The 24147-nt window shown below is 36.8% G+C and overlaps 1 protein-coding gene across 6 annotated transcripts in view; it reads right to left on the minus strand.

Annotated features, from left to right (window-relative positions):
• Positions 1-23633, minus strand: part of LOC134855205 (uncharacterized) — a 45258-nt gene extending 21625 nt beyond the window's left edge. For 2 of the 6 annotated variants that reach the window (XM_063871655.1, XM_063871650.1), the window contains exons 1-3: positions 23447-23633; positions 22969-23211; positions 9579-9701 (exon numbers count right to left, since the gene is read on the minus strand). In XM_063871655.1, coding sequence (XP_063727725.1) covers positions 9579-9701; positions 22969-23141 — 296 coding nt within the window. In that variant the 5' untranslated portion in view covers positions 23142-23211; positions 23447-23633. Of the gene's footprint in view, positions 1-9578; positions 9702-22968; positions 23212-23428 lie in introns of all 6 variants that reach the window. The other 4 variants (XM_063871653.1, XM_063871654.1, XM_063871652.1 and 1 more) reach the window with 4 other exon arrangements.
• Between the last annotated feature and the right edge of the window lie 514 nt (positions 23634-24147).

The following is a 24147-nucleotide window of genomic DNA, read 5'->3' on the forward strand; positions in this document are numbered from 1 at the left end:
TATTATAACTTGAGTGTCGATTTTGTGAATTATTTCGCGATCTATTTTGATAATTACCGTTTGATCTATTATATGAGTTATTTCTTGATCGATTGTTTGGATAATACTGATTTCGGTTGTTGGAATAGCTTCTATTTCGATTATTGGAATAGTTTCTATTTCTATTATATGATGAGTTTCGTGAATAATTGTTTGGATAGTATCTATTTCTTGATTGGGAATTAGATCTAGAAACAAATTGTGTTGTGTTTGAATTAGATCTGGAGTAGTTATTTCTACTATTTGGTCTATTGTAGTGATTTTGTGACGAATTTTGTGTATTTCTTCGTTCTGGCGATCTTCCTCTATAACTTGAGTTATAAGGTGATTGGTTTCTTGTATAATTTGTATTGTTCGGGAGTGGTTTTCCTGAACTATTGTTGCTGTATACATTTTTGTTCGGTAGATTTTGATCTTTCTTCATATATTGATAGAATGACTTATTTGGTTCTTTGTATTTTTGAGGTTTATTTTGATTATCTTGCTGTTTTTGTCTACATTCAGAAATACTATGTCCGTATCGTCGGCAATAATTACACCATTTTTAGAAAGATGGTTTGCCTTTAAAGTTTGGGTGTTTTTCGTAAATATTGAGTATTTCAGTGATTTTTTCAACGAGGTCTGTATCTGATTCCTGTATATTGTTTATATTTGTGGAAGCTGTTTCAATTCTGTTAACGTATTGTAATTTCAGATTTTCCGTTTCCTCGAGTTTCATTGTGATTTCTGCTTGTTCTAGTTTGTCTACTAGTTTTCGAAAATCTAAATCGGGTTCTCGAATTGAAGAAGGATGGGATGCTCTCTTTTTTATTGCTATTTTCCTTAATTGTGGTGTTAAGGTCATCATTAAGATTTCTGTCATCTTTGTGTTTTTATAGTCATGTGTATTTAATGAATATGCTTTTCGAACTAGTGTTTCGATTCGTACTGCTAATTGCTTGATGGTTTCGTTTGGTAATCTGCGAATTTCATTACATAAAACTCTTTGTTGTTGTTTGTTTCTTTCGGAGTCAAACATTTTTGAAAATTCTTGTGTAAACCTTTTCCAATTTGATTTTATTTCTACAGGCAATACTGAAAACCATTTTTGGGCTGCGCCATCTAAAGTTGTTTGTATCAACGCTGTGCGTCGATGTATCCAGTTTTGATGTAGTGGCGTATTAATTGGTTCAGGTCCTATTTAATATCAAATTTGCTGTTACTGCATTTAAATAGTCTTCTACAGAATATTCAGGGTCTGTTCCTGTGAATACCATTAAAGGTTTATTTGATGTTATTGATGATCCATCCATAAGGTATGGATTCATTGTCATTTGTAATGATTCTGCTGCATTTGGCATTTGAGAAAAATTTGAAAGTTGATTTCTTGTTATTTCGTGTTGTTGAAGATAATATGGGAGTGGTATTTCATTTTGCATTTGTGTTGGTTGGTACGAGTGTGCAATCATTGGGTTTTGTTGCTGAATTGGTTGAAAAGATTGTGTATTAATTGGGTTTTGTTGCTGAATTGGTTGTTGATTTTGTGTATCTATTGGTTGTGGAGAAAAATTTCTATGATATGTATGTGGTTTCTGTATTCCTTGTCCACGATATTCTTGATTATAGGGTGCAAATATATCTGGTTGTAAGAAATCATCATCTGAGGATAAGTAATCCATTCGATAAGGTGTTTGTTTTTTATTTTTATTTTGCTGAAAAAATGGATAATTTTCACTACGATCCTGTGGAGGATGTAAATTTGTTTGGAAATTTACTGAATTAGGTGGTGCCATTGAGTTATCCCAGTTTCGAGATCTTGTATAATTACTAAAATTTTTTCGTGGTTGATAATTTGTTTTTGATGGATGTGTGTAATTATAATTATGGTCTGCAAAATTGTTTCTAGTGAACGTTTTGCGTGTTTTTGACGGTATTGTCATGGGTCTGTATGTTTGGTAATCCATGTGTGAATATTTTGGGGCAACCGAAGGTTTAACGGTTGATTGTAAGGTTACCTGTGTTTGTGAAAGGTTTGTATTTCTTGGTGTTGTTAAGTTTGGGCGTATTGGTGAAATACTTTGTTGTGTAGTTGTTGTGTGTACGATTTCTTCATTTATGAAGTGTGATGGTGTCTGGATATCTTGTTGAGTAAGATTCCTAGTTCCATTGAGGTTTTCATTGTGTATGACTGTAGAGTTTAAACTATTATTTTGCATATCGGGTAAAAATGTATTATAGTTTAATGGTGTTGCATCAATGGTTAATGGTATTACTCTTACATAATCTCTTATATAAGATATCGTACTTATTGCTTGGCTTGAGATTGATTGTGGGAAGTTTATAAATGCAGGATGAGACCATTCGGGGTCCCAAACATAGTCTGATTGTTCTGTGATAGCAGTATCATCGTTTGAGTTTTGGGGTCTAAAATTTTTTCTTGCTTGTGAAATTAAATCAATATTGTGTATGAAATAATCTATTATGAACCATGCCAAAATTTTTTGTAAGTCGTGTTTTGTATGTTGTGAAACTTCATCTTTCGTGAAATTTTCTTTAATGATATTTAGAAAACTAGAGAGTAGTGTGATTTCATGTCGTACTCTTATATGTTTCGATGTTTCTGTCGGTGAGACATTTGGTATTTGGATTTCGTTTTCTAATATCGAGATATAACTATATATTATTGCAAAAACTTCATTAGTGAATATGGAGTTTGCTCTTTGTGAGTTATGATATTGGATGCTTTTCATATATTCTGAGAATACTTTTGAAAATTCTAAATCAAGGTCGTCTGTTTGAATTATATATTTACTGTGATTCTGGTTTGGTGAGCTGAATTCTATGGAGTAAATTCCGTATTGTTGTGTTAGGTTACATATATCTTTTAGATAGTGATCGATAATTTGTCTTTTGATTTTTACATCTGGGAACTCTGTTTTACATGGACTAATTCCGGGTTCAAATAAATTTAAAAGTAAATTTTTGCAAAATATATGCTGTCCTCTATCAGTGGTTGCATCTACTATAAAGGGGAAGATATCATCATCATCTGGACTTTCTTCACCTGGGGTGTGTGTTGAGCTCATTTTTTCGTCTGATGACTGTTAATATGTAATTATCAATGTGTCTAATTGGTTGATTCCAATTGTATAAATGTACTGGTTTGTGTTTATACTGCTTTTTTATTCTTCTTTTTCCTCTTTTTGATGAATTTGAAGTTGTTTCTGAGTCAGAGAAATATAATTGATCGTGAATTGGGCAATTTTTATCTATTGATTCTTTTAGTTTATAAAGTTCGTCTAAACTGTTGGTTTCTGATTCTGAAAATGCGTTTCGATTTTTTGAAAATCTTTTTCGTGTTATTTGTCTTTGTTTAGTTATTATTTTTCTCTTTAGTGTTTGTCGTTTTGTTCGAATGACTCCAACTGTTTGTGTATGAGGTGTGATTACAAGGTCGTATTTTTTGTTATCTATTTCACAATTGTGTAAAACGATTGTTTGTTTATTTCTTAGGTTTTTAAATGACATAAGGTTTAGGATGACGGGTGCAAAAGGTTGTTAAATGATTTCTATTTGCTTAAACTGTTAGTCCTTACGATTTTTTGGTTAGCTTAACCTGGGTCTATTTGTTCAGGGTTGGAGAGAAAAGTATATCTATTCCGAAGAATGATTTTTTACTTTCTCGTGGCTAGTATAAGCTAAGGTGTTAACTTACTTAATCTTACTTAGGGGTAGTGATTGTGTTCAAGGGTTGGAGAATAGTAAATCGATCCACAAGGTTCAGGTATAATTAGAACGCGAGTAGTTCGTTAGATACTATTTTAAACTTACTAAGTCTAAGATTTATCCTGGGTCTGGTAAGAGGGGGGATCAAGTGAAGGATGAATAACCGAAGTTCTTCACTGTTTATCCTAATTTGAATGATTAGTTTTGTTCAAAAATTTCTGTTAGTCCTGGGTTTTTAGAAAGGGTTGGATAGTGAATCGACGTTTGAGGTCGTTAGACACTAGCTAAGTGGGTGGGGGAGAACAAAATTGTTCTTTTTGATCCAAGGATAGGCCTTGATGATCAAGTTTTAAATTCAATTAAATAGAAAATGATTTAAGATCCAAGGATAAGCCTTGATGATCTGATTTTAAATTTAAGTGAATTTAAGTTTTAAAATGATTTAAATTTGTGTAAGGAAAAGATTTAGTGTTTTTATGATATTAGTGAGCTTATGAATGCTGTTATGTTTAGGTGATGAAGCTAGAACAACAGGATGATTTATGATTACTAACCATTTATTGTCATGCTACTAATTTTTATTTTGATTTTTCAATAAATATTTTTCAAACATGTTTTGTATATTACTGCAGAATTTAAGAAAACGATCTGAGATCTCCTTATCAATCGTTATTGTATATTAATAATTTGGTTTAGCGCCTGAAATGATTTTGATGATTGACTTCAAGATTTTATGTTTGCAAATGAAAATCTAAATTCATTGCTAGTAGTATTCTAAATACAAAAGTTTGTTCTGGCTTTTGCCGAACTATCATATAACTATATGGCAAGTTTCTACTTTGTCGTATGTCGTCTCTGGTTCGAGGTCTTCTTCCAATTCCGGGTAGTTCTGTTATCGTTCGGAATATTGGCTCTGATCTATTGAGTCGTAGAGACATTTCGATTAAATTATCGTCGTATAACATTTTGTAAATGTTTTGTCTAAATTCTAATCTATTATTGGTTAATTCTAAGCTATTAAGGTCTTGTTCGAGACTTATGGTCGCACCAGATGAGTTAGGACCGATGGGTATAACTCATAGAGTAATTTCGGATAGGGTACACCGTCTGCTCGTCACGCTATCTTATTTTCGGCCGGATAGATTCGTGCAACTTCTTAGTCTAATACCGATCCTAATCTTACTCTTATACTATCTAGTCTCAGGTTGTTTAACTAGTCTCTGCTAGGCTCAATAGATCTAGGGTATACTGGTTTATTGCGGTTGCTGAAGTCTTCTTGGAGAGTCAACTAATTTCTAAGTTAAATTCAAATCTCTCTGGTGCTGAAATTACAAGTAATTTCAGCACTTACAAATAAGTGGATTGTTAGTTAGATGGATCATGATTGGTTAATATTAAATACTTTACATTGGTAAAATATCTAATTTATCCAATCATAAAATGTAGTTTAGATCAGGTTCCAAAAACCTGCTTGCGTTACTTTATTTCCCCATTACAATGATGAGTATAAAAAAAATCGAATACTACCCATTATTCACGAAGATCATGTGAAGGACAAAAAATCCTGAAACAATTCAATTAACTTACTTGAAGCTCTAAAAGTTCTTTCACAATTAAGACAACAATTTTGCTTTTTTGACAAAAAAAACATTTGTCGCATTTTAATTTTGAATTTTCTACAACCGAAATAAAGAAAAAGACACTGATTTTCATGGGAAGTAACCAAAAATCAACTCGCCACTGAAGATGAAGAGCAAGAAAAGGACAATCCAACTCCTGAATCTCCCAACATAGACGAAGCTGGAAATGGAAATCCAAAATCAGAAACAGACTCCCAAACTAACGAGGAAATGGAGTTTAAATAAAGTTTAATTATTGAAAATTATTTTTCCCTTGTTGTGTGTCTTGACTTTTTTATGTCTGTTAGAAAAATAAATCAATTGGTAAAAGTCAATTCTCACATAGAATCAAGAAAATTGTAGAAAAAATAGAAAAAATCACTGAATCGTTTTTAAAAAAATTTTTTGGGTAGTTTTCAACTATTTTACGAAATCCACTTTCTGCAAACAAACACTAATTTGATTTTAAGGGCACCAAAAATTATTAATTTTGAGATTTAAAATTTTATTAATTTTTCAACAAACTAACTCAAAATTAACTCAATTGCCACCAAATACTTTCTGCTATTTCATTCCTTTTTTCTCAAAGAATCCAGTTTTGCCCGAGCACGATGAGCCCCATCCACCAAACCAACCACAACATCAACAACAACAACAAGACGCAGTTAGCCCCACGGGTCCCGAAACAAACAACGACAGCACAAATCCGACGCCAACTGCAACCATAAAAACGAACAAAAAAGTAAGCAATGGTTTTCTAGTTTTTCAAATGCATGCATTTAATACCATTCGATTATTTCCTATCGTCCGTCAAACTCAGCATTAATAAACATTTTTACAAAAAGACGAAACTGCACTTCGCATAGACATGCAAAAAAAACAACAAGTACTTTAAAAAAATCGACTGTTTTGTGTACTGAAGGTGAAACGAGCCAAAAAGAAGCCATCATTGCCTAGCCAGCCCCCACCCAGCTACTCAGCCGCAACTGCACAGAGGGGGGCTAGTCAGTCTCTCGTGACTCATCCTAGAGGGTCGTCTCCTTGGGGTGGGAATGCAGGAGGGGCGGGGGCGGCAGTTGTGTTTCACGGTCAGGTGGTCGAAACTGCAGACGGCAGACAATTTATGGCTGTACATGCAAGTGGAGTTGAAATGCACAATGGACAGGCTGTAAGGTAACTGATCAGAGAATCTTCAATATTTACTGTCAGTAACTGACTTGTTGATATATTTCCTTGTTTTAAAGCGGAGAGAACATCCTACTGTCTAATGCAAATAAAACGCTATATAACCGCACAAAAAATGAGATACTAAATAAATATCAAGTTATCAAATTAAATAAAGCAGTTGCGTTAGAAAAACAAAAAAAATGATTCGAGCAATAAAGCAAGCAACCAACCAATAATCGGATGATTTCAGGCCGGAATCATAAATTTTTGAAAGCGCGTAAATCTTCAAAAATGATATGGAATTTTTTTAGATTGAATAACCTGATTCTACCCGATGTTTCAAATTACTAAAAAAACGTTTGCACCCATACCGGAATTTAAAATCGTTTTGAGTAGTTTGAACTGGCCGAAAAATGGCAGTTTTTTTTCTAGGGCAATCCACCCTCAATTATTGTTTATACTGTCAACAATTCTATGCCAAACGATTTTGAAAGAAAAACTTTTTATTCAGATTTTTAACGCCTTGCCCACAAAATTCGTGATTGGTTTATGTTAAACAAAGAAGAACAAAACAATAATTTCTGCTGACATGTTCAGCCTAAATACAAGGAAAGAGCTGAAACAGATAAAAATCACTTGTATGTTTTGAAAACCACTCTTGTTCACTGATTACTGCTACATGGGCTCGACTGACCGTTTAGCGCTCAATCAATACTATTAGTATGCCGAAGGCTTGAATGTATGGAGCATATTTAGTAGATGCAGCAACCGCTAAGTGAACAAGTTCGTTTTGTTTTTGAAACCGAATAGGGGTGGGTGCCTACGACTAACGATTTTCAGGAATTTTGGTTGCTGGACATCAAATTTTTCACGTTCAACTTGAATTGACACCAGCGGATATAGAACCTTTGCGTATATAATGAATACAAAGCTCGTACCATGGGTAAATAACGTGTCTAGACACTGTCACATTTCCGCTGGTTTCTGTTTATTGACACTGTCACCTTTTTTCTAAAATTTTCTGTTCTTTTTGAGTGCATTTTTCTGAAATTTTGAAGATGTTGAATGTCGCAATTCAATCGATACAACGAGCATCGTTTCGCAATCCAGGTCGATCCGTCAGCAGTTACCTCATGATATCTGATGCTTCATGTTAAGAGTTTTTTGCGTAATTCTTCTTCGTTTTCAGCAGAGGTGCATTTTCAAAAAGTTTAGGGCCTGTATAAAATGAGAAAATGTTCAATAGTACCATGGGTTTATTCAATGCCTCCCTCTTACAAGTTTCTTTGAATAACTCGGCTTAACTAGCCCGAAAATTAATTTGAAATTTGTATGATAATTTAAAATTTTTTGAATTAACTTGGAAATTAATTACAATTCACCTCGAGGTGTAATTTACCAAAAAAACGCCAGTGACAAATGTTATTAAATAAGGCAAGAATTACACAAAACTGATACCAAAAGAACAATTACCATATAAAACATAGCCAACTGGCAGTTGGAAAAGAGTAATGAAGCAAGTAAACAGAAAAAAAACATTGACTTTGCTGAAAAAATCTCAACTTTCGAATTTCAAAGAAAAAAATAGATGCCCTTTAAGCTCTTTGAATTTCTAGAACAAATTGTTATTGGCGATTTTTGATAACATCAACCCAACTTGAGAAAACTGAATCTATAGGTAAAGTTTTTATTCGACTAGAAATTTAAAAATTAAATTACACTTTCGAAACTAGAAATAGTTCACGTTTTTTCGCCATTTCCATGTTCATATTTCGAGAGTGCTATTTACGTCAGTTTCAGCAGACAGATGAATTTTAATTGAACTCAAAAAAGGATAAATACCAAGGAAAAACAGCAAGACCTATACAAGAGTCTTCACTACGTTCATCACTCTTAATAATGTCAAAACTAAATATATTATAAATCATATGAATAAATAATTAGCTTAACAACAAATGTGTGTTTGTTCTTTTTCAAACTGTCCATAGGTACAACGTGCAAGTGGTCGGACAAGTAGACGGTGGCAACCCCCATAGAAGGTCAACGACCCCCATTCAACACCACCCCCACCCACACGCCCAGTCTCATCATCATCATCATCAACAGCCAACAGTGCGAATAAGAAAAGGATCGAACAAAGGCTCAATGAAGCGAATTCAGTATTGAAATTACAAACCATTATGTTTTCAGAAATTCATCAGTTGATCTCAAATTTGAAAACTCACGTCTGCATTTAAAAGGTGCTTCAAAAATTTATCAATTTCACTTAAGGTTTTTTTAAAAACTCATGTGTACTTATTGCTTTTTTATAAGCTAAAAGAATACATTTAAAATTTCACATCTGCGTTTAAAACGCGCTTTGAAAAATTATCAATTTCCATTGTGTATTAACTTTTTGCCTTGAAAAGTAAAAACCAAGACAAAAACCACTTGGAGTACAGCAAAGACGTAATAATACCAAAGCAAATATAGATTAAAATGTAGGTAGAGAAAAACAACGCCCGCTTAAATTCAACCATCAATTTATGATTCAAAAGGACTAAGATTCCGCGAGCAACAAAAATTAAGCCGCAACACGTTGACAATGAAATAAGGCGATATGTCAGAAAATCAATCCATCATCAAACCTAAAACGCATTATCAATTAGGTAATCACATGAATTGAAGACTGAGATTTGTAAAATATGACAATTTGTTTAAATGTGGTTCTTGCGAAAAAAAATAGTGTTTCGTTTCAAATTTTTTTATAAGAAAAGTAAATAAAATAAATAAATTCGATCACGAGTAATCCATTATAATTTTGATCATATTAATTGTCTCAATAAATTTAAATTCACACTAAGAAGTGGTACTTAAACAATTTCTAACAATTAATGTGGTAAAAATGGCTAATGAGTCACTCTTCGCGAATTCGTATTTTCTGGAAAAACTCAATTGTAAAAACATTACATTCTTCAATTGATGTAATTGTTGCGTAATTCGCTTGGCTTGTCTGGTAACTAAATAAAAATTCGGTTTACTGAACACAATTCAAAATTAAGTACTCACTCAGTAGAGGTCATGAGGCCCCTGGATATGAACACATTGAGTAGAACAATGACCCCTGCCACATTTTTGTCCAGGATGGGGAGGGAATCCTGCTGGTAATAGAACAACAGGTGGTTCTTCAGTCTAAACACACAACAAAAAGTCTTAAATCACGACATTTTGCAGACAAAATATTTTTGTATGAGTCAGTGTGAAGTGTTTTTAACGGATTCGCCTTTACGCAAAAATGAAAAAATTATGCTCCTATACAAGGCTATGTAAAATAAGTTCACGTAATAACTTATGCATTTCAAAAAAATTGAAAATTGATTTTTTTGGATCTTTTTTTGGCCCAATGTATTTTATGACCAAATCGGCTGGTCAAAACCTATGGAGCGTGTACAAGGTGCCTTGAATGACCATCTATGGCATGATAGCCGCACATTCACTGTAAGAGGCATATGATCGAATATAGGCCAGGATACAGTCATTTACTTTCAGCCTAATTGTTGTGGAACATTGGCTCGTTATAATATCAGATTTACCATCCTTTTCTTTTTTGAGATTTAACTGTAGATACCGTTTCATTGCTCTTCTCACTTAATCTATTTTGGACATGGCTGCTAGTCAATCGGATACTTTCTCGGAAGTTCTTGTAGAGGGTACTGCAAAACCTCATACTTAAGTTACATCCTTCCTAAAAATGACTACCTTTCCTCCCTTAACGAAGGATCATTTCAAATCGAATGCTGCCTTTGAAGCAGCCTCAAACAGTCTAATGTTGACATCTCGTCCTCTTTTAAACCAGATCATCGAGATAAAATTACTATCTCCAATGCTTTCTCTGCTGTGAAAGAAAAAAAGACTACACTCTTTGATCGTTATCGCTCCAACAGAGGCGGAGGACGACCTGGCTACAATGAAGACAGAAGGACTGCAGCACCTTGAGAAAACCATTTTTCCAACTGGTGACCACTTCTAGCGATACGACCCAACAGGAATTCCAAAGACTGTCATGCTAGGCATGAACCAAGTGCCCGGACTTTGCGACGAAGAGGCAGTCCTCGAAGCCCTGCAGCAACAGTTCATTTGGAGGGAGAAGTTATGGTCAGGGGAGCTTTTTCAATGGTAAAGCTTCAGCAACCATCAGAATCCCCAACGAGAGCGCCGAAACCGACCTGAGGCAGTGGTCATTCAACGATGTCAACACTCGCCATTCAATTTACCCTTTAAGCTCGATTTACCCTTTAACGCTCATGTTCCATCAAAACGTTTCTGCAGTCTATGCAAGGAAGAGAAGAAGCTTTACTTAGGACATGATGACTCCTGGTGCCGAATCGAGAGACATGAACCACAAAAGGTCACACAGACGGCAGCTGATGTGGCCACAAACAAATCTACTGATGGGACTCCGACCTCTGAGAGCCGAATGGATGTGAAGGACTGGCACGTGATGAAGGCGCGCAGTAGCCTCAGAAGGAGTGGGGCGTTCAGCCGCCAGAAGTCACAAAGACCGCACAGCAGCCCAGACGCGGAGAAGCAGACTCCCTCAAAACTGCAAAAAAGAGACCAACAGGTATAACATATAAACTTACATAATGTCGTGCTTTAATTTTCTAAATAAGAGAAGTTTCACTGGCAAGCTGAAACCTCTAGGCATCCTTGTCTCAATACGAAAGCCAGAACATGGGAAAAAATCGTATAATTACTACATTTTAGGTCTAAAGCTTAAAAAGCTGGACGTCCTAACTTCTAAAAAACAATCTCTCTCTACAAGATGCCTGGATTTTAACACCCAGACATGCAGTTTGCATAGTTCAGCACTATTGACTACTTCTTTCACCATAGGTTGGAAATTTCACACGGTTTTTGAAAGTCAAATTGCTTTGACCTTTATAATTTTCAACTTCTGCAAAGTTTGTTGCAAGGTATTTGTCAATCGCCTCAGCAAGGCCTTATCAGACCTTCTTGGTCTAACCAGTTATTTGACCGAACAGCGGAGAGACTAGATTAGTTTCGTGGGGCTGGGAAATGCAGGACATCACTTAACGATAGATTTAACCTTGACTTACATCGTCATTACGGCTGAAATGAAAATAGTAACTTTGCTTGCGAATTACATAGGACAAATGTATAATTTAGTCAAGACGTTCCTGTTTTCAGTAAGTCTAAGAGGTTATAGAGATCATCTCAAAACGAATGGTATCCGTATTGACTTCAGCAAGCCAAAGTTTGAAAGAAAACTTCGTCGTGACTACGTTATAACGTTTCCAGAATCAAAATTGTATGTATTAAGCTTAAAGCAAAACGCCATTTTGATAAACTATAAACTGTATAATTAACTCCAAACTTGCAGCCTTTACAAGTTAGAAAAATTGATTTCATTATTGACCAATAACTGGAAGACTCAGTGATTTTACCGAAGCCAAAACACTTCAACTCTGACATCGTCAGAATCCGGCAGCATTTACTGCTCTATATATAACAATCCCCTCAGCAAGGACTGGTCAGTCTTTACTGGCCTAGCAAGTAAGCTAGCTAAGCAATGGGGAGATATAGTGATTTTGGTGGTGGTGGTGAGATAAAACCCGATCAGGTCCTTAGTCATAGAACCCCAACTAACATCAGAAAAACAGCTATGTTTAACTATTCAAAATCGCATGCAAAATTATTTCTGACAAATTTATAATCTGGTCAAGACGTGCTTTTATACATTGAATTGCAGAGGACTAGGAGATCACCTAGAGCTTCTAGGCATCCCGATTGATCTAAATAAGCTAAAACCTGGGGGAAAATTACGTCATGACTACATTATAGAGTTACAAGAATCGAAATTATATAAATTAATCTCAAAGCCTAAGGCCATTTTGACCAGTATTAAGATAAATCATTTAAACCAGCCATGCAGCCATAATAATTCAGGAGGTTTACTTTTTTTGTCAATTCCCAATAAATGGAAAATTCAGAGTTTTTACCAAAGCTAAATGGCTTTAGCACTGAAAAAATCAGAATCCGGCAGCCTTTCTGCTCTATTTTTTTAAATCCACTCAGCGAGGACATTTTCACTCCTTTCTGGCCTATCTATCAAATTAGCCGAGCAACGGAGAGATATAAGGATTTTGGTTGGGCGTGATTTACACAGCCGATCAAGTACTGAATTATACAATCTCGACTTACAACATAGTGACCGGCGAATTCAAAGATACAACATAATTTGCAACATATTGGAGACAATTAGATGTTTTGACTTTCAAGATCGGGAACAAAATGTATCCCATCCAATTTGACCAAAAATCGAAATCCCAACCCCGTCTAGACTACATTTTTAGCCAGAAAAATTGACAAAGTAACGAACTTCAGTACATTATACACACATTACGGCAACCACAAGGCACTACAAGCAGTTTTTCAAATTTTTAAGATTTGATACATGTAAATGAGCAAAAATTTTGAAAATTGAATTATAACGTAGTAAGAGAGCACAATAAGCCATTAGAACTGGAAGAAACACCTCAGGGACTGTCTGAGGAGTCTCCGAAACTGCCATTATCAGGGACAGACGACAAATTTAAAGCCAGACTTCGGGACTGTTTGCGTTTTTTATTAAAAGTCATAGAACTTTGAGTAGAAACAACGAACCCGTTTCATAAAGTAGTGCTCTTGCAGATATCAAACCTGTAGTTTCAGAAACAACCTCCGGACGTATTTCAAAATTAAATAAAATAGCGCGCCTGGATCTGATGGTCTTACTTCAGATTTGCTTCAGTGATCATTTCAAATCGAATGCTACCTTTGAAGCAGCCTCAAAACAGTCTGCTGTTCACATCTCGTCCTCTTTAAAACCAGATCATCGAGATAAGATTACTATCTCCAATGCTTTCTCTGCTGTGAAAGAAAAAAGACTACACTCTTTGATCGTTATCGCTCCAAAAGAGGCGCAGGACGACCTGACTACAATGAAGACAGAAGGACTGCAGCTCCTTGAGAAAATCATTTTTCCAACTGGTGACCAGTTCTGGCGATAGGACACAACAGGAATTCCAAAGACTGTCATGCTACGCATGAACCAGGTACCCGGGCTTTGCGACGAAGAGGCAGTCCTCGAAGCCCTGCAGCAACAGTTCATGTGGAGGGAGAAGTTATCGTCAGGGGAGCTTTTTCAATGGTAAAGCTTCAGTCACCATCAGAATCCCCAACGAGAGCGCCGAAACCGACCTGAGGCAGTGGTCATTCAATGATGTCAACACTCGGCCATTCAATTTACCCTTTAATTTACCCTTTAACGCTCATGTTCCATCAATTCGTTTCAGCAGTCTATGCAACGAAGAGAAGAAGCCTTACATAGGACATGATGACTCCTGGTGCCGAATCAGGAGACATAAACCACAAAAGGTCAAATAGACGGCAGCTGATGTGGCCACAAACAAATCTGCTGATGGGACTCCGACCTCTGAGAGCCGAATGGATGTGAAGGACTGGCACGTGATGAAGGCGCGCAGTAGCCTCAGGAGTGAGGCATTCAGCCGCCAGAAGTCACAGAGACCGCACAACAGCCCAGACGCGGAGAAGCAGAATTCATCAAAACTGCAAAAAAAAGCGACCAACAGGTATCAAACAGTCCTAAACCCTCTAACATATAAACTTTACATAATGTCGTGCTTTAATTTTTTAAATAAGAGAAGTTTCACTGGGAAGCTGAAACCTCTAGGCATCTAACTTAAAAAGCTAGACGTCCTAACTTCTAAAAAAACAGTCTCTCTCTACAAGATGTCTGAATTTTAACACCCAGACATGCAGTCTTAAAGATTGGTTTCATTCCATAAAATGATTACTTTCACGGTGAAATATGTTATAATTGACTTTCACATCTCGAAAACTTTCACATCTTTGAAAGAAAATCGCCTCCATTCTCTAATCGGTGTCGCTTCAATAGAAGTAAAGGACGACTTAGCTGTGATGAAAACAGATGGACTGGAGGTCCTTGAGAAAACTATATTTCCAACTGGCGACCACTATTGGAGGCAAAATCCAAATGGATATCCGAAAATAGCGATGCTACACTTTAACCAAGTGATTGGTCTTGTGATGACGCCAAAGTCTTTGAGGCACTGGATAAATTTTGAGACTTTGGATGTTTTGAACTTTTCAAGGTCTGGAATAGAATGTATCCTACCTATTTTGAACTAAACTCAAAATCCCAATCTCGTCTGACTACACTTTTAGGAATAAAATTGACAAAATAGCGACTTTGACTAAGTTATACACACATTAAAGCAACCATAACGCATTACATGCATCTTTTTCTTAATATAACGTAGTAAGAGACCACAAAAAGAAATCGAAACTAGAGAGGACAATTCAGGGGATGTCCTAAAAGTCTCTTAAACTACCAATAACAGGGTTAAACGACAAATTTAGGACCAGACTTCGTGATTGGTGTCATTTCTTATGCACTGATGGTCTTTAAAAAATGAAAATTGAGTGTACAGGGTGTCTTGGATGACCATCTATGGCATCATAGCCGCACAATCACTGTAAGTGGCATACGATCGAATATAGGCCAGGATACAGTCATTTACTTTCAGCCTAATTGTTGTGAAACATTGGCTCGTTATAATATCAGATTTACCATCCTTTTCTTTTTTGAGATTTAACTGTAGATACCGTTTCATTGCTCTTCTCACTTAATCTAATTTGGACATGGCTGCTAGTCAGTCGGATACTTTCTCGGAAGTTCTTGCAGAGGGTATTGCAAAACCTCATACTTAAGCTACATCCTTCCTAAAAATTACTACCTTACCTTTCCCCCCTTAACGAAGGATCATTTCAAATCGAATGCTGCCTTTGAAGCAGCCTCAAACAGTCTATTGTTGACATCTCGTCCTCTTTTAAACCAGATCATCGAGATAAAATTACTATCTCCAATGCTTTCTCTGCTGTGAAAGAAAAAAAGACTACACTCTTTGATCGTTATCGCTCCAACAGAGGCGGAGGACGACCTGACTACAATGAACACAGAAGGACTGCAGCTCCTTGTGAAAACCATTTTTCCAACTGGTGACCAGTTCTGGCGATAGGACACAACAGGAATTCCAAAGACTGTCATGCTACGCATGAACCAGGTACCCGGGCTTCGCGACAAAGAGGCAGTCCTCGAAGCCCTGCAGCAACAGTTCATGTGGAGGGAGAAGTTATCGTCAGGGGAGCTTTTTCAATGGTAAAGCTTCAGTCACCATCAGAATCCCCAACGAGAGCGCCGAAACCGACCTGAGGCAGTGGTCATTCAACGATGTCAACACTCGGCCATTCAATTTACCCTTTAATTTACCCTTTAACACTCATGTTCCATCAATTCGTTTCAGCAGTCTATGCAACGAAGAGAAGAAGCCTTACATAGGACATGATGACTCCTGGTGCCGAATCAGGAGACATAAACCACAAAAGGTCATACAGACGGCAGCTGATGTGGCCACAAAAAAATCTGCTGATGGGACTCCGACCTCTGAGAGCCGAATAGATGTGAAGGACTGGCACGTGATGAAGGCGCGCAGTAGCCTCAGAAGGAGTGAGGCATTCAGCCTCCAGAAGTCACAGAGACCGCACAACAGCCCAGACGCGGAGAAGCAGAATTCATCAAAACTGCAAAAAAAAGAGACCAACAGGTATCAAACAGTCCTAAACCCTCTTACATATAAACTTTACATAATGTCGTGCTTTCATTTTCTAATAAAGAGAAGTTTCACTGGGAAGCTGAAACCTCTAGGCATCCGTGTCCCAATAAGAAAGCCAGAACATGGGAAAAAGTCGTATAATCACTACATTTTAGGTCTAAAACTTAAAAAGCTAGACGTCCTAACTTCTAAAAAAACAGTCTCTCTCTACAAGATGTCTGGACTTTAAAACCCAGACATGCAGTCTCAAAGATTGGTTTCATTCCATAAAATGATTACTTTCATGGTGAAATATGTTATAATTGATGTTGTATATATTCCCCACTAACTTTAACTAAATATCTCTAACTTATTGCTTTCCATTTTTGTATTTTTAATCGGAAACATTAATAAGTTATTTGAAAGCTTAAATGTGATAAATTGGCTGGCTGCGATACCAGATTTTTTTTTGAGATTTAAAAGATTATTTCATTTCATTGCTCTTCGTACTAATTATCTTCTCGGTTATGGCTACTAGTCAGTCTGTTACAATCTCGGAAGTTTTCGCTGAAAGCATTGCGCAACCTAGATCAAACATCGCATCTTTTGTGGAGATGACAATTATTGCTCCCGAAGCGTCCTCCAAACGGTCTGTTGGGGACATCTTGTTGACAATTAAGCCGGAACATTGAGACAAGATTACAATCTCGAAAGCTTTCACAGTTTTGAAAGAAAATCGCCTCCATTCTCTAATCGTTGTCGCTCCAATAGAAGTAGAGTACACTTTAGTTGTGATGAAAACAGGTAAACTGGAGGTCCTTGAGAAAACTATATTTCCAACTGGCGACCATTTTTCGAGGCACGATCCAACTGAATTCCCGAAGAAAGCGATCCTACGCTTGAACCAAGTGCCTGGTCTTTGTGATGATGAGGCAGTCCTCGAGGCAGAGCAGCTTCCTCCAACAGTCCATGTGGAGGGCGAAATCACAGGTCCTCTAGAAAGATGCGACCAGGTAAACGTCTTCAACGAAAAGGTCTTAGTTTCAATCAGCATCCCGAATGAGAACGCTAAAACCGATCATAGACAGTGGTCCTTCAAGTTGTCAACGCGGCCATTAAAATCGCTCGACTTGCCATTCAACGCGCATGTGCCAGCGATTCACTGCTGCACTCTGTCTAAGGCCGCTGAAAAGCCTTACATAGGACACGGTAACACACCAGAGGCGACTGAGACGGCAGCTGATGTCTTCAAAAGCAACAAAGAAAGGATCCTAAAAGCCGGATGAATGGGGAGGGCTGGCACATCATGAAGGCGCACAGTAGCCTCAAAAAGAAAGGGGCCATCAGTGGCTAGAAATCAGCTAAGCCACAGCAGCTCGAAAGCAGAGAAACAAACTCCCTCCAAACTACAAAAAGCAGAACAACAGGTATCAAACACTCCTAAAATGTGACCTTGAGAACTAACACGAATTTGTGCTTTATTTTTCTGAACAACAGAGGTTTCGGAGATTATCTCAAACCTCTAGGCATCCTTGGTTCCATAAAAAGCAAACAAATAGGGAAAATTTACCTATAAACTACGCTGTACGTCAAATACTTACAATTCTTGGAGCTCCAAGTTCTAAAAAAAACCATTCTTTTTCACTCCGAGATGTCTGAAATTCGTAATCCAGAAATGCGGTGCGCATAATTCAAAATAAAGGCTATTTGATTCCTCATTGGTTGGAAATTTCAGTCGTTGTATCAAAATGAAGTTAATTTGACCTTTAAACATTTGAAATCCTGCAGCGTTTGTAGCTAGAGATATATCAATCTCCTCAGCAGGGTCTTCTCAGACTTTTTAGTCTAGCTATTTGCTTGGCTGGACAGCGGCGGAGACTTGTTTAGTCTGTTGTTTGTGATTAAAAAAGCATATGACTTACTGGTAGATTTATCCTTGAAAAACATCACAATTACGGCTAAACGGAAAATAATAATTTCCAATGCGAACTACTTAGGAAGCTTAAAATATAATGACCTGCATGTATTTAGTAAGCACTAGAGGTTATAGGAACAACCTCAAACTTACTTGCATCGGGCGTGACTTTAACAAGCCAAAACATGGGGGGAAAATACTTCATGACTTATATGTACTTATATATGTACTAAGATAGAATGATAAGACCATTTTGAAACGCTAAAAATGGATTTTTCAATCCAACCTCGCAAACAAAATTTCACAGGAAATTTGATTTTGTTTTTTCACAATAAATGGAAAATTCAGCATGTACATGAAAACCCACGGAGCATGAACATGAAGTCTTGGATGACCCTCTATCGCATGATAGCCGCACATTCACAGTAAGTTATGAATTTCAAAAAGTTTTGAAAATTGACATTTATTGGAATTTTCGGCACAATAGTTTTTATGGCCAAATTGTCTCCTCAAAACACACGGAGCATGCACAGGATATCTTGAGTGATTGGCTACGGTGAGCCGCACACACATGCAAATAGCATACGATAAAATATAAGCCGGGATAGTGTTATCTGCTTTTAGTCTTATTGTTGTGATACATTGTGATACTCGTTCACTACAACAAAATTTTTTCTTGAAATTTAATAGAAGAATCTTCGTCCTAATTCTCAGTTATGGCTGCTAGTCAGTCTGCTTTGTTCTTTGAAATTTTCTCTGATGGCATTGCCAGACCTCACACAAAAATCAACTCTTTTCTGAAGATCACAATATATCTCCATTCACTGTGGATCACTTCAAGTGCGACGCTAACTTCGAGGCGACCACCTAACAGTCAAGTGCTGACATTTTAATCATGCAAGCCGGGATATCCGAGCATAATTACGATCTCGAAAGCTTTCACGGTTATGAAAAAAGAGCCTCCATGATAACAAGAAGCTAATAACTACTGCAGTTCTGTGGTGCCGAGAAAAGTCATGCATAAAACTTGACGACGATAGGTGCCGAAACAGGTCCGAAAAACCAATTGAAGTCATCGAGATAACAGCTAATATGGCTTTATTCAACACCACTGAAATGATTGCAAGCTGTAAAATCCGGATAGATTAGCACGTTATGAAAGCACGCAGCAGCCTCAAAAGGAGTGGGGCATTCCGCCACCAAAGGTCAGCAAAATCTCACAACAGCCCCGATGCGGAGACGCTCACACCCTCCAAGCAACAAACAAAAAAACAACATGTCGAATCAGGCTCCAAGAAAATTATGATCTTTTTGACTACACAATGTCATGCTTTGCTTTGTAAGATCAACAAACTCTCAAAAGCAAAAAATCTTCGCCTATAAGAGTTCAAGTCATACTTTTGCTAAAAACAAAAGCCTACAACACCTGGTACTAATCAGGTTCAATGTTCTTTAACTTCGCTGATAAGAATAGAAGCGGTGCATTCAAAATGGTACGGTCGTAGTTATTTGAGTTAATCCATTTGCTTTTATAACCTGACGAGTACCTGTCTAAGTAAAAAACTTTAAAAAGACTCACCCTCCGGAATGAGTAAACTTCTGCTGCTATACTATATAAAAAAACCTCAACCTCACGTTATAAATCATGCATTTCCAACAAAACTTTGAAAACTCAAGCAACTTAATGATATTTATTGAATCTTTTTTTTTCTGATCAACACCAACGTGCAGCGGATGCCTTGATTGATCAACCGCATTAAGCTAGCTGCGCAATCACGTTATGTAGCATATATGTTAATACATGCCATATTACAATCAATTTCTTCTGGAAAAATTTTGTTGATTACAGAAACTCGTTACTCTATCCGATTTTTTTAAAAAATATTTGGGAGTTAGAATCGCTTCAACATTCGATTTGAAAATCTACATGAATATGGTTCAAAAACCGCATTCTCTGAAATTATCGCTGAGGGGATTGCTTAACTTCAGCAAAAATAACATTACCATCAAACAACCGTGCACGAAGAATCTTTTAAAGAACAATGACACATTCAAAGCGGCCTCTTAACGTCATACCAACGACAAGTTGTCCTTTCCATTCTCAACATCCAGAGCGGATCTAGATACGAAAACCTTTTGCTCTAATAGAAGTAGAGAACGACCTATCTCATATGAAAACAGAAGGACCGGAGCTTATTGAGAAAACAGTACTCCCAACCGGTGATCATTTTCTGAGATATGGCCCCACTGGCTCCCTAAAAATTGCTATGCTGAGAACGAACCAATTTACAAAACTGTGATTACCAGGCAGTCATCTAGGCTAGACAGCTTCCTGAAACAGCAATCCTCAGCGTCACACGATTGCGCGTTAGGGCGAGAGATGGGTACAGGGGCTCTTTTTCAATAGGAAGGCTTCGTTATCAGTGAGCTACACGAACGAGAGCGCTGAACCAGATTGGAGACAGCGATCTTTCAAGGCTCTCACCAACCAGCCTTTGAAGTGACTCGACTTTCCATTAAATGTGCATGTGCCTTGAATATAATGCTGCACACAAGAGAAGACACCAAAAATCAACAAGACGGTAGCTGATGTGGCATAAGTCAACAGATTGAACTACTGAATTATTTAATCTTGACCTACTTTGTAGTGTCTGGCGAAAACAAAGAAACAACTTTGTTTGAAACATTTTCAAGACACTTGGATGTTTTAACCTTTTTAACGTCTGAAATACAATCTACTTTACCCAATTTGACTAAAAATTGCAACCCCAATACCGTCTAGAAGATATTCATAGCTTTCAAAAATGACCAAATAGCGTCCTTGACAACATTATACACGGATAATAGAAATCATAAGGCAAACATGCACGTTTTTCATACTTTCGAGATTTAATGCATCCTGGATATTGAAATATGGCGCGGTTAGAAGCCATAAAAACCTCCAGAGCGGGTAAAAACGCAGCAGGGGCTTTTCGAGGAAAGTTGTCTCTAACAGGGACGATACCAAACCCTTTCAACAATTCTTGATTGGTTGGAATGCATTAGAGATCACAGACAATCGATCCAAGATAACGACCCGAATTAGTGAATTAGTGCGCATATTGCTAATGAACCAACCATTTCAGAGACAACCAGACATCCAAAGTTGGCCTGTAGTAAGGTTGACTGACTCTCTTCTCTCTGGGAAGGAAGCTTTGAGGACGAAACTTAGGTCTTTTCGTAAAAATTACTTGAACCTCAATTACGGCTACTTAGACGTGCTTAATTTCAAGATTAATCAGGCGATATTTCCACTCATACTGATGACATTTTTAACAAAAACTTTAATCCAATATTTATCTGAGAAAACTTCAAGGTAGATAACTTACGCACCTAGAGTAAATTTTTGGATGTTTTCAATCTGTACAATTCAAAAAGATTTGAAAAAATACCAAAATGTGCGATGGTTCGCCAGTAAGTGAAGGGGAAACGAAGCAACCTATAAGTAAAACAAATTAAAATTGACCGCCTGGATCTAATGGTCTCACTTCAGATTTGCTTCAGTTTTTTGCTTCACTGCTCGCTGAGTTGTTTAACTGAATAATTGATGAAAAAAGCAGCACACAGATAATTTCTTATATCAAAATGAAACAACCCATTCAGAAAACAGTCTTAGCATGGACGAATACCGACCAAAAAGTGAGCCTATCCATTACTTTGGTTCTAGTTTATGAAACCCTTTGGATAAGTTAGTTTGCAAATTCTAACTAACTTAATTACCAAACGCAGTATTTAAACTGCCATAATTAGAGCTAGATTCTCAAAAGAAAAAAACTACCAGAAAATCAAAATGTTTGGGGGCCGTCAACAAAGTTCAGCAGACACTGACTGCCCGACTTCAAACCGTCTTTAGATAATAACCATGCTTAGTATAGGTGGATTTTAAGATTATCTAGTATTGTAAGAATTTTAAATTAGATTTATTGATAAAAAAGAACATTTTCTTTCTTGAGTTCACCTAATAAGTTAATAATCTAGTTCAAAATTTAAAAAAACTAGATCCAATGAAAATTAACATCTCTAGTCTCCATGTAGACTTGATTCTGAGGCAATGACTCAGCCGGTTTTTTAAAACAACCTGGACGATAAGACTCGATCAATTTCCATGATATGTAGACGATGAGCTTGTCGTGGAACACTCAATGCCAGATCGTCTAGTGTATGATCTATACTGCCTATAAAGATTGTATGAACTAGACCTCCAATTAACAAAAAGAGTTCAAGGTCATTACAATGTTGGTACGCCAGGAAAAGTAAATTTGACAATAAATGATATGGCGTTTTAAAAAGAAAAACAACTTGAATCAAGCATTGAAGCCTTTAAGCCAAAAACTGGCAAAGAAGAGAAAGTTAGTCCTTTTTAGCCATTTTGCTGGAAGAGACTGTTTCAAAATGTGTGATCGGAAAATAATTCAGCTGAGCTCTTCCGCGACCCGAAAGGCTATTTGATGCTGAAACATTATTGCGAGCAACAATTGACAATATTAGTTATTTTAGAAGATACTTATGCGAGAGCGAACATCTTTGAAGTTGTCAGATTTTAAATAGATTTAAATTGGAATAAAAATTAAGATAACTTGATCTGTTTTCAAAAGCGACATCATTGACTGGGATCTCTTTAACGTTTCCACTCCCCTCCCCCCCCCCCCCCCCATACCAAGTACCGAATTTCCACCTCAATAAAAAAATTTAAAGGATTAAGCGTAAGTAACATTTGTACTTAGTAACGAATCTCCCCTTTTTTGCAAGGTTTTTTTTGGGGGGGATTGTTAAAGATATTCCTTGATTGTACCACTTTTTTACTTACCTAAAACATCGCATCTGGTCACTTCTGGAAGACTTCCCCTCCCCCTTATGTGCTCCACTTTTTTTAAACACCCCCTCTTTGAACATGTCAGATGCATCGGGGGGTTTGCATCCATACTGCAGAATTTCCGCCAAGTCGACCGACTCTGGGTCGAAATTACACTTAACTCGCATCCCGTGTATTACAACACAAATTATGCTTTGTGTGAATTGTTGAACGAATTATGCTGTGTGAACACAGTCGCTATCAATTAGCAGATGTACAAACAAAATATATATTTAGCATAATGATAAGAAAAACAAGAAGCTGGAAAAAGTTTTGTTTTAAGCATTTCATCTTCTTACAGTTCAATATTGAATCAGGAAATTTCCTTGCAAAAAATAGTCATTTTAGTATTAGTACTGAATTTTTTGATAACAATTACAATTTTCGACCAAATTCTTTTTCTGTTTGTTGTTACATCTGTTAATACGTATACAAATGTTGTCTCGCTCGGTAAAAAAAGACGAAAGATGGTATAAAACAAGCAGGTACTACAAGCATAAAGTTCTACAGTAGATTGGAAATAAAGTTCCTAATTTGTGAGGATAGAACATAAAAAGGCACTGAATTGGATAATTTGGTCCCATATATGGTCCGCTACTTTAGTCAGTCTATGTACATGAACACCTGAAAAAATTACAAATTAAATTAAATTAAACATTTCTTCGGTAAAAAACGCTGCAATCTAAGGCAGGCACCATAAAACAACCTGAAAGTTATCTAAGATCCGAAAGGCAACACAGCAAGACAGAATCATGATAATAGATAGCCAACAGAAACATAGCTACAAATTTTCGATACGCGATCTAACGTCGGAGCGTAGACGGATCAATTGGAAATGACCAATTTACAAACACCACACCCACGACTTTCAACTGAAAACGACAAAAAAGCACGAGCCGATTGATCGGAATGGAGCACGGTTTTTTCTGAAAAAATTTTTCGAAACTGATTCGAAAAAAATTTCAACCAATTGATTTTCAGTGTTCAATTAATAAAAGTTTTGTTGGTGCAAGCGAGATTTTGAAAAGCTTTTTCTTACAAAAGGTGCAATAAATGCGTTGGAGAATCGAAAAAAGTGGGAGGGAACAATGGCTCAGGGTGGTATTTTCGCCTAAATTTGACCGCCACAAAAAT

This window comes from Symsagittifera roscoffensis, chromosome 10 (genome assembly GCF_963678635.1).
Source record: "Symsagittifera roscoffensis chromosome 10, txSymRosc1.1, whole genome shotgun sequence".
Classification (NCBI taxonomy): Eukaryota; Metazoa; Xenacoelomorpha; order Acoela; family Convolutidae; genus Symsagittifera; species Symsagittifera roscoffensis.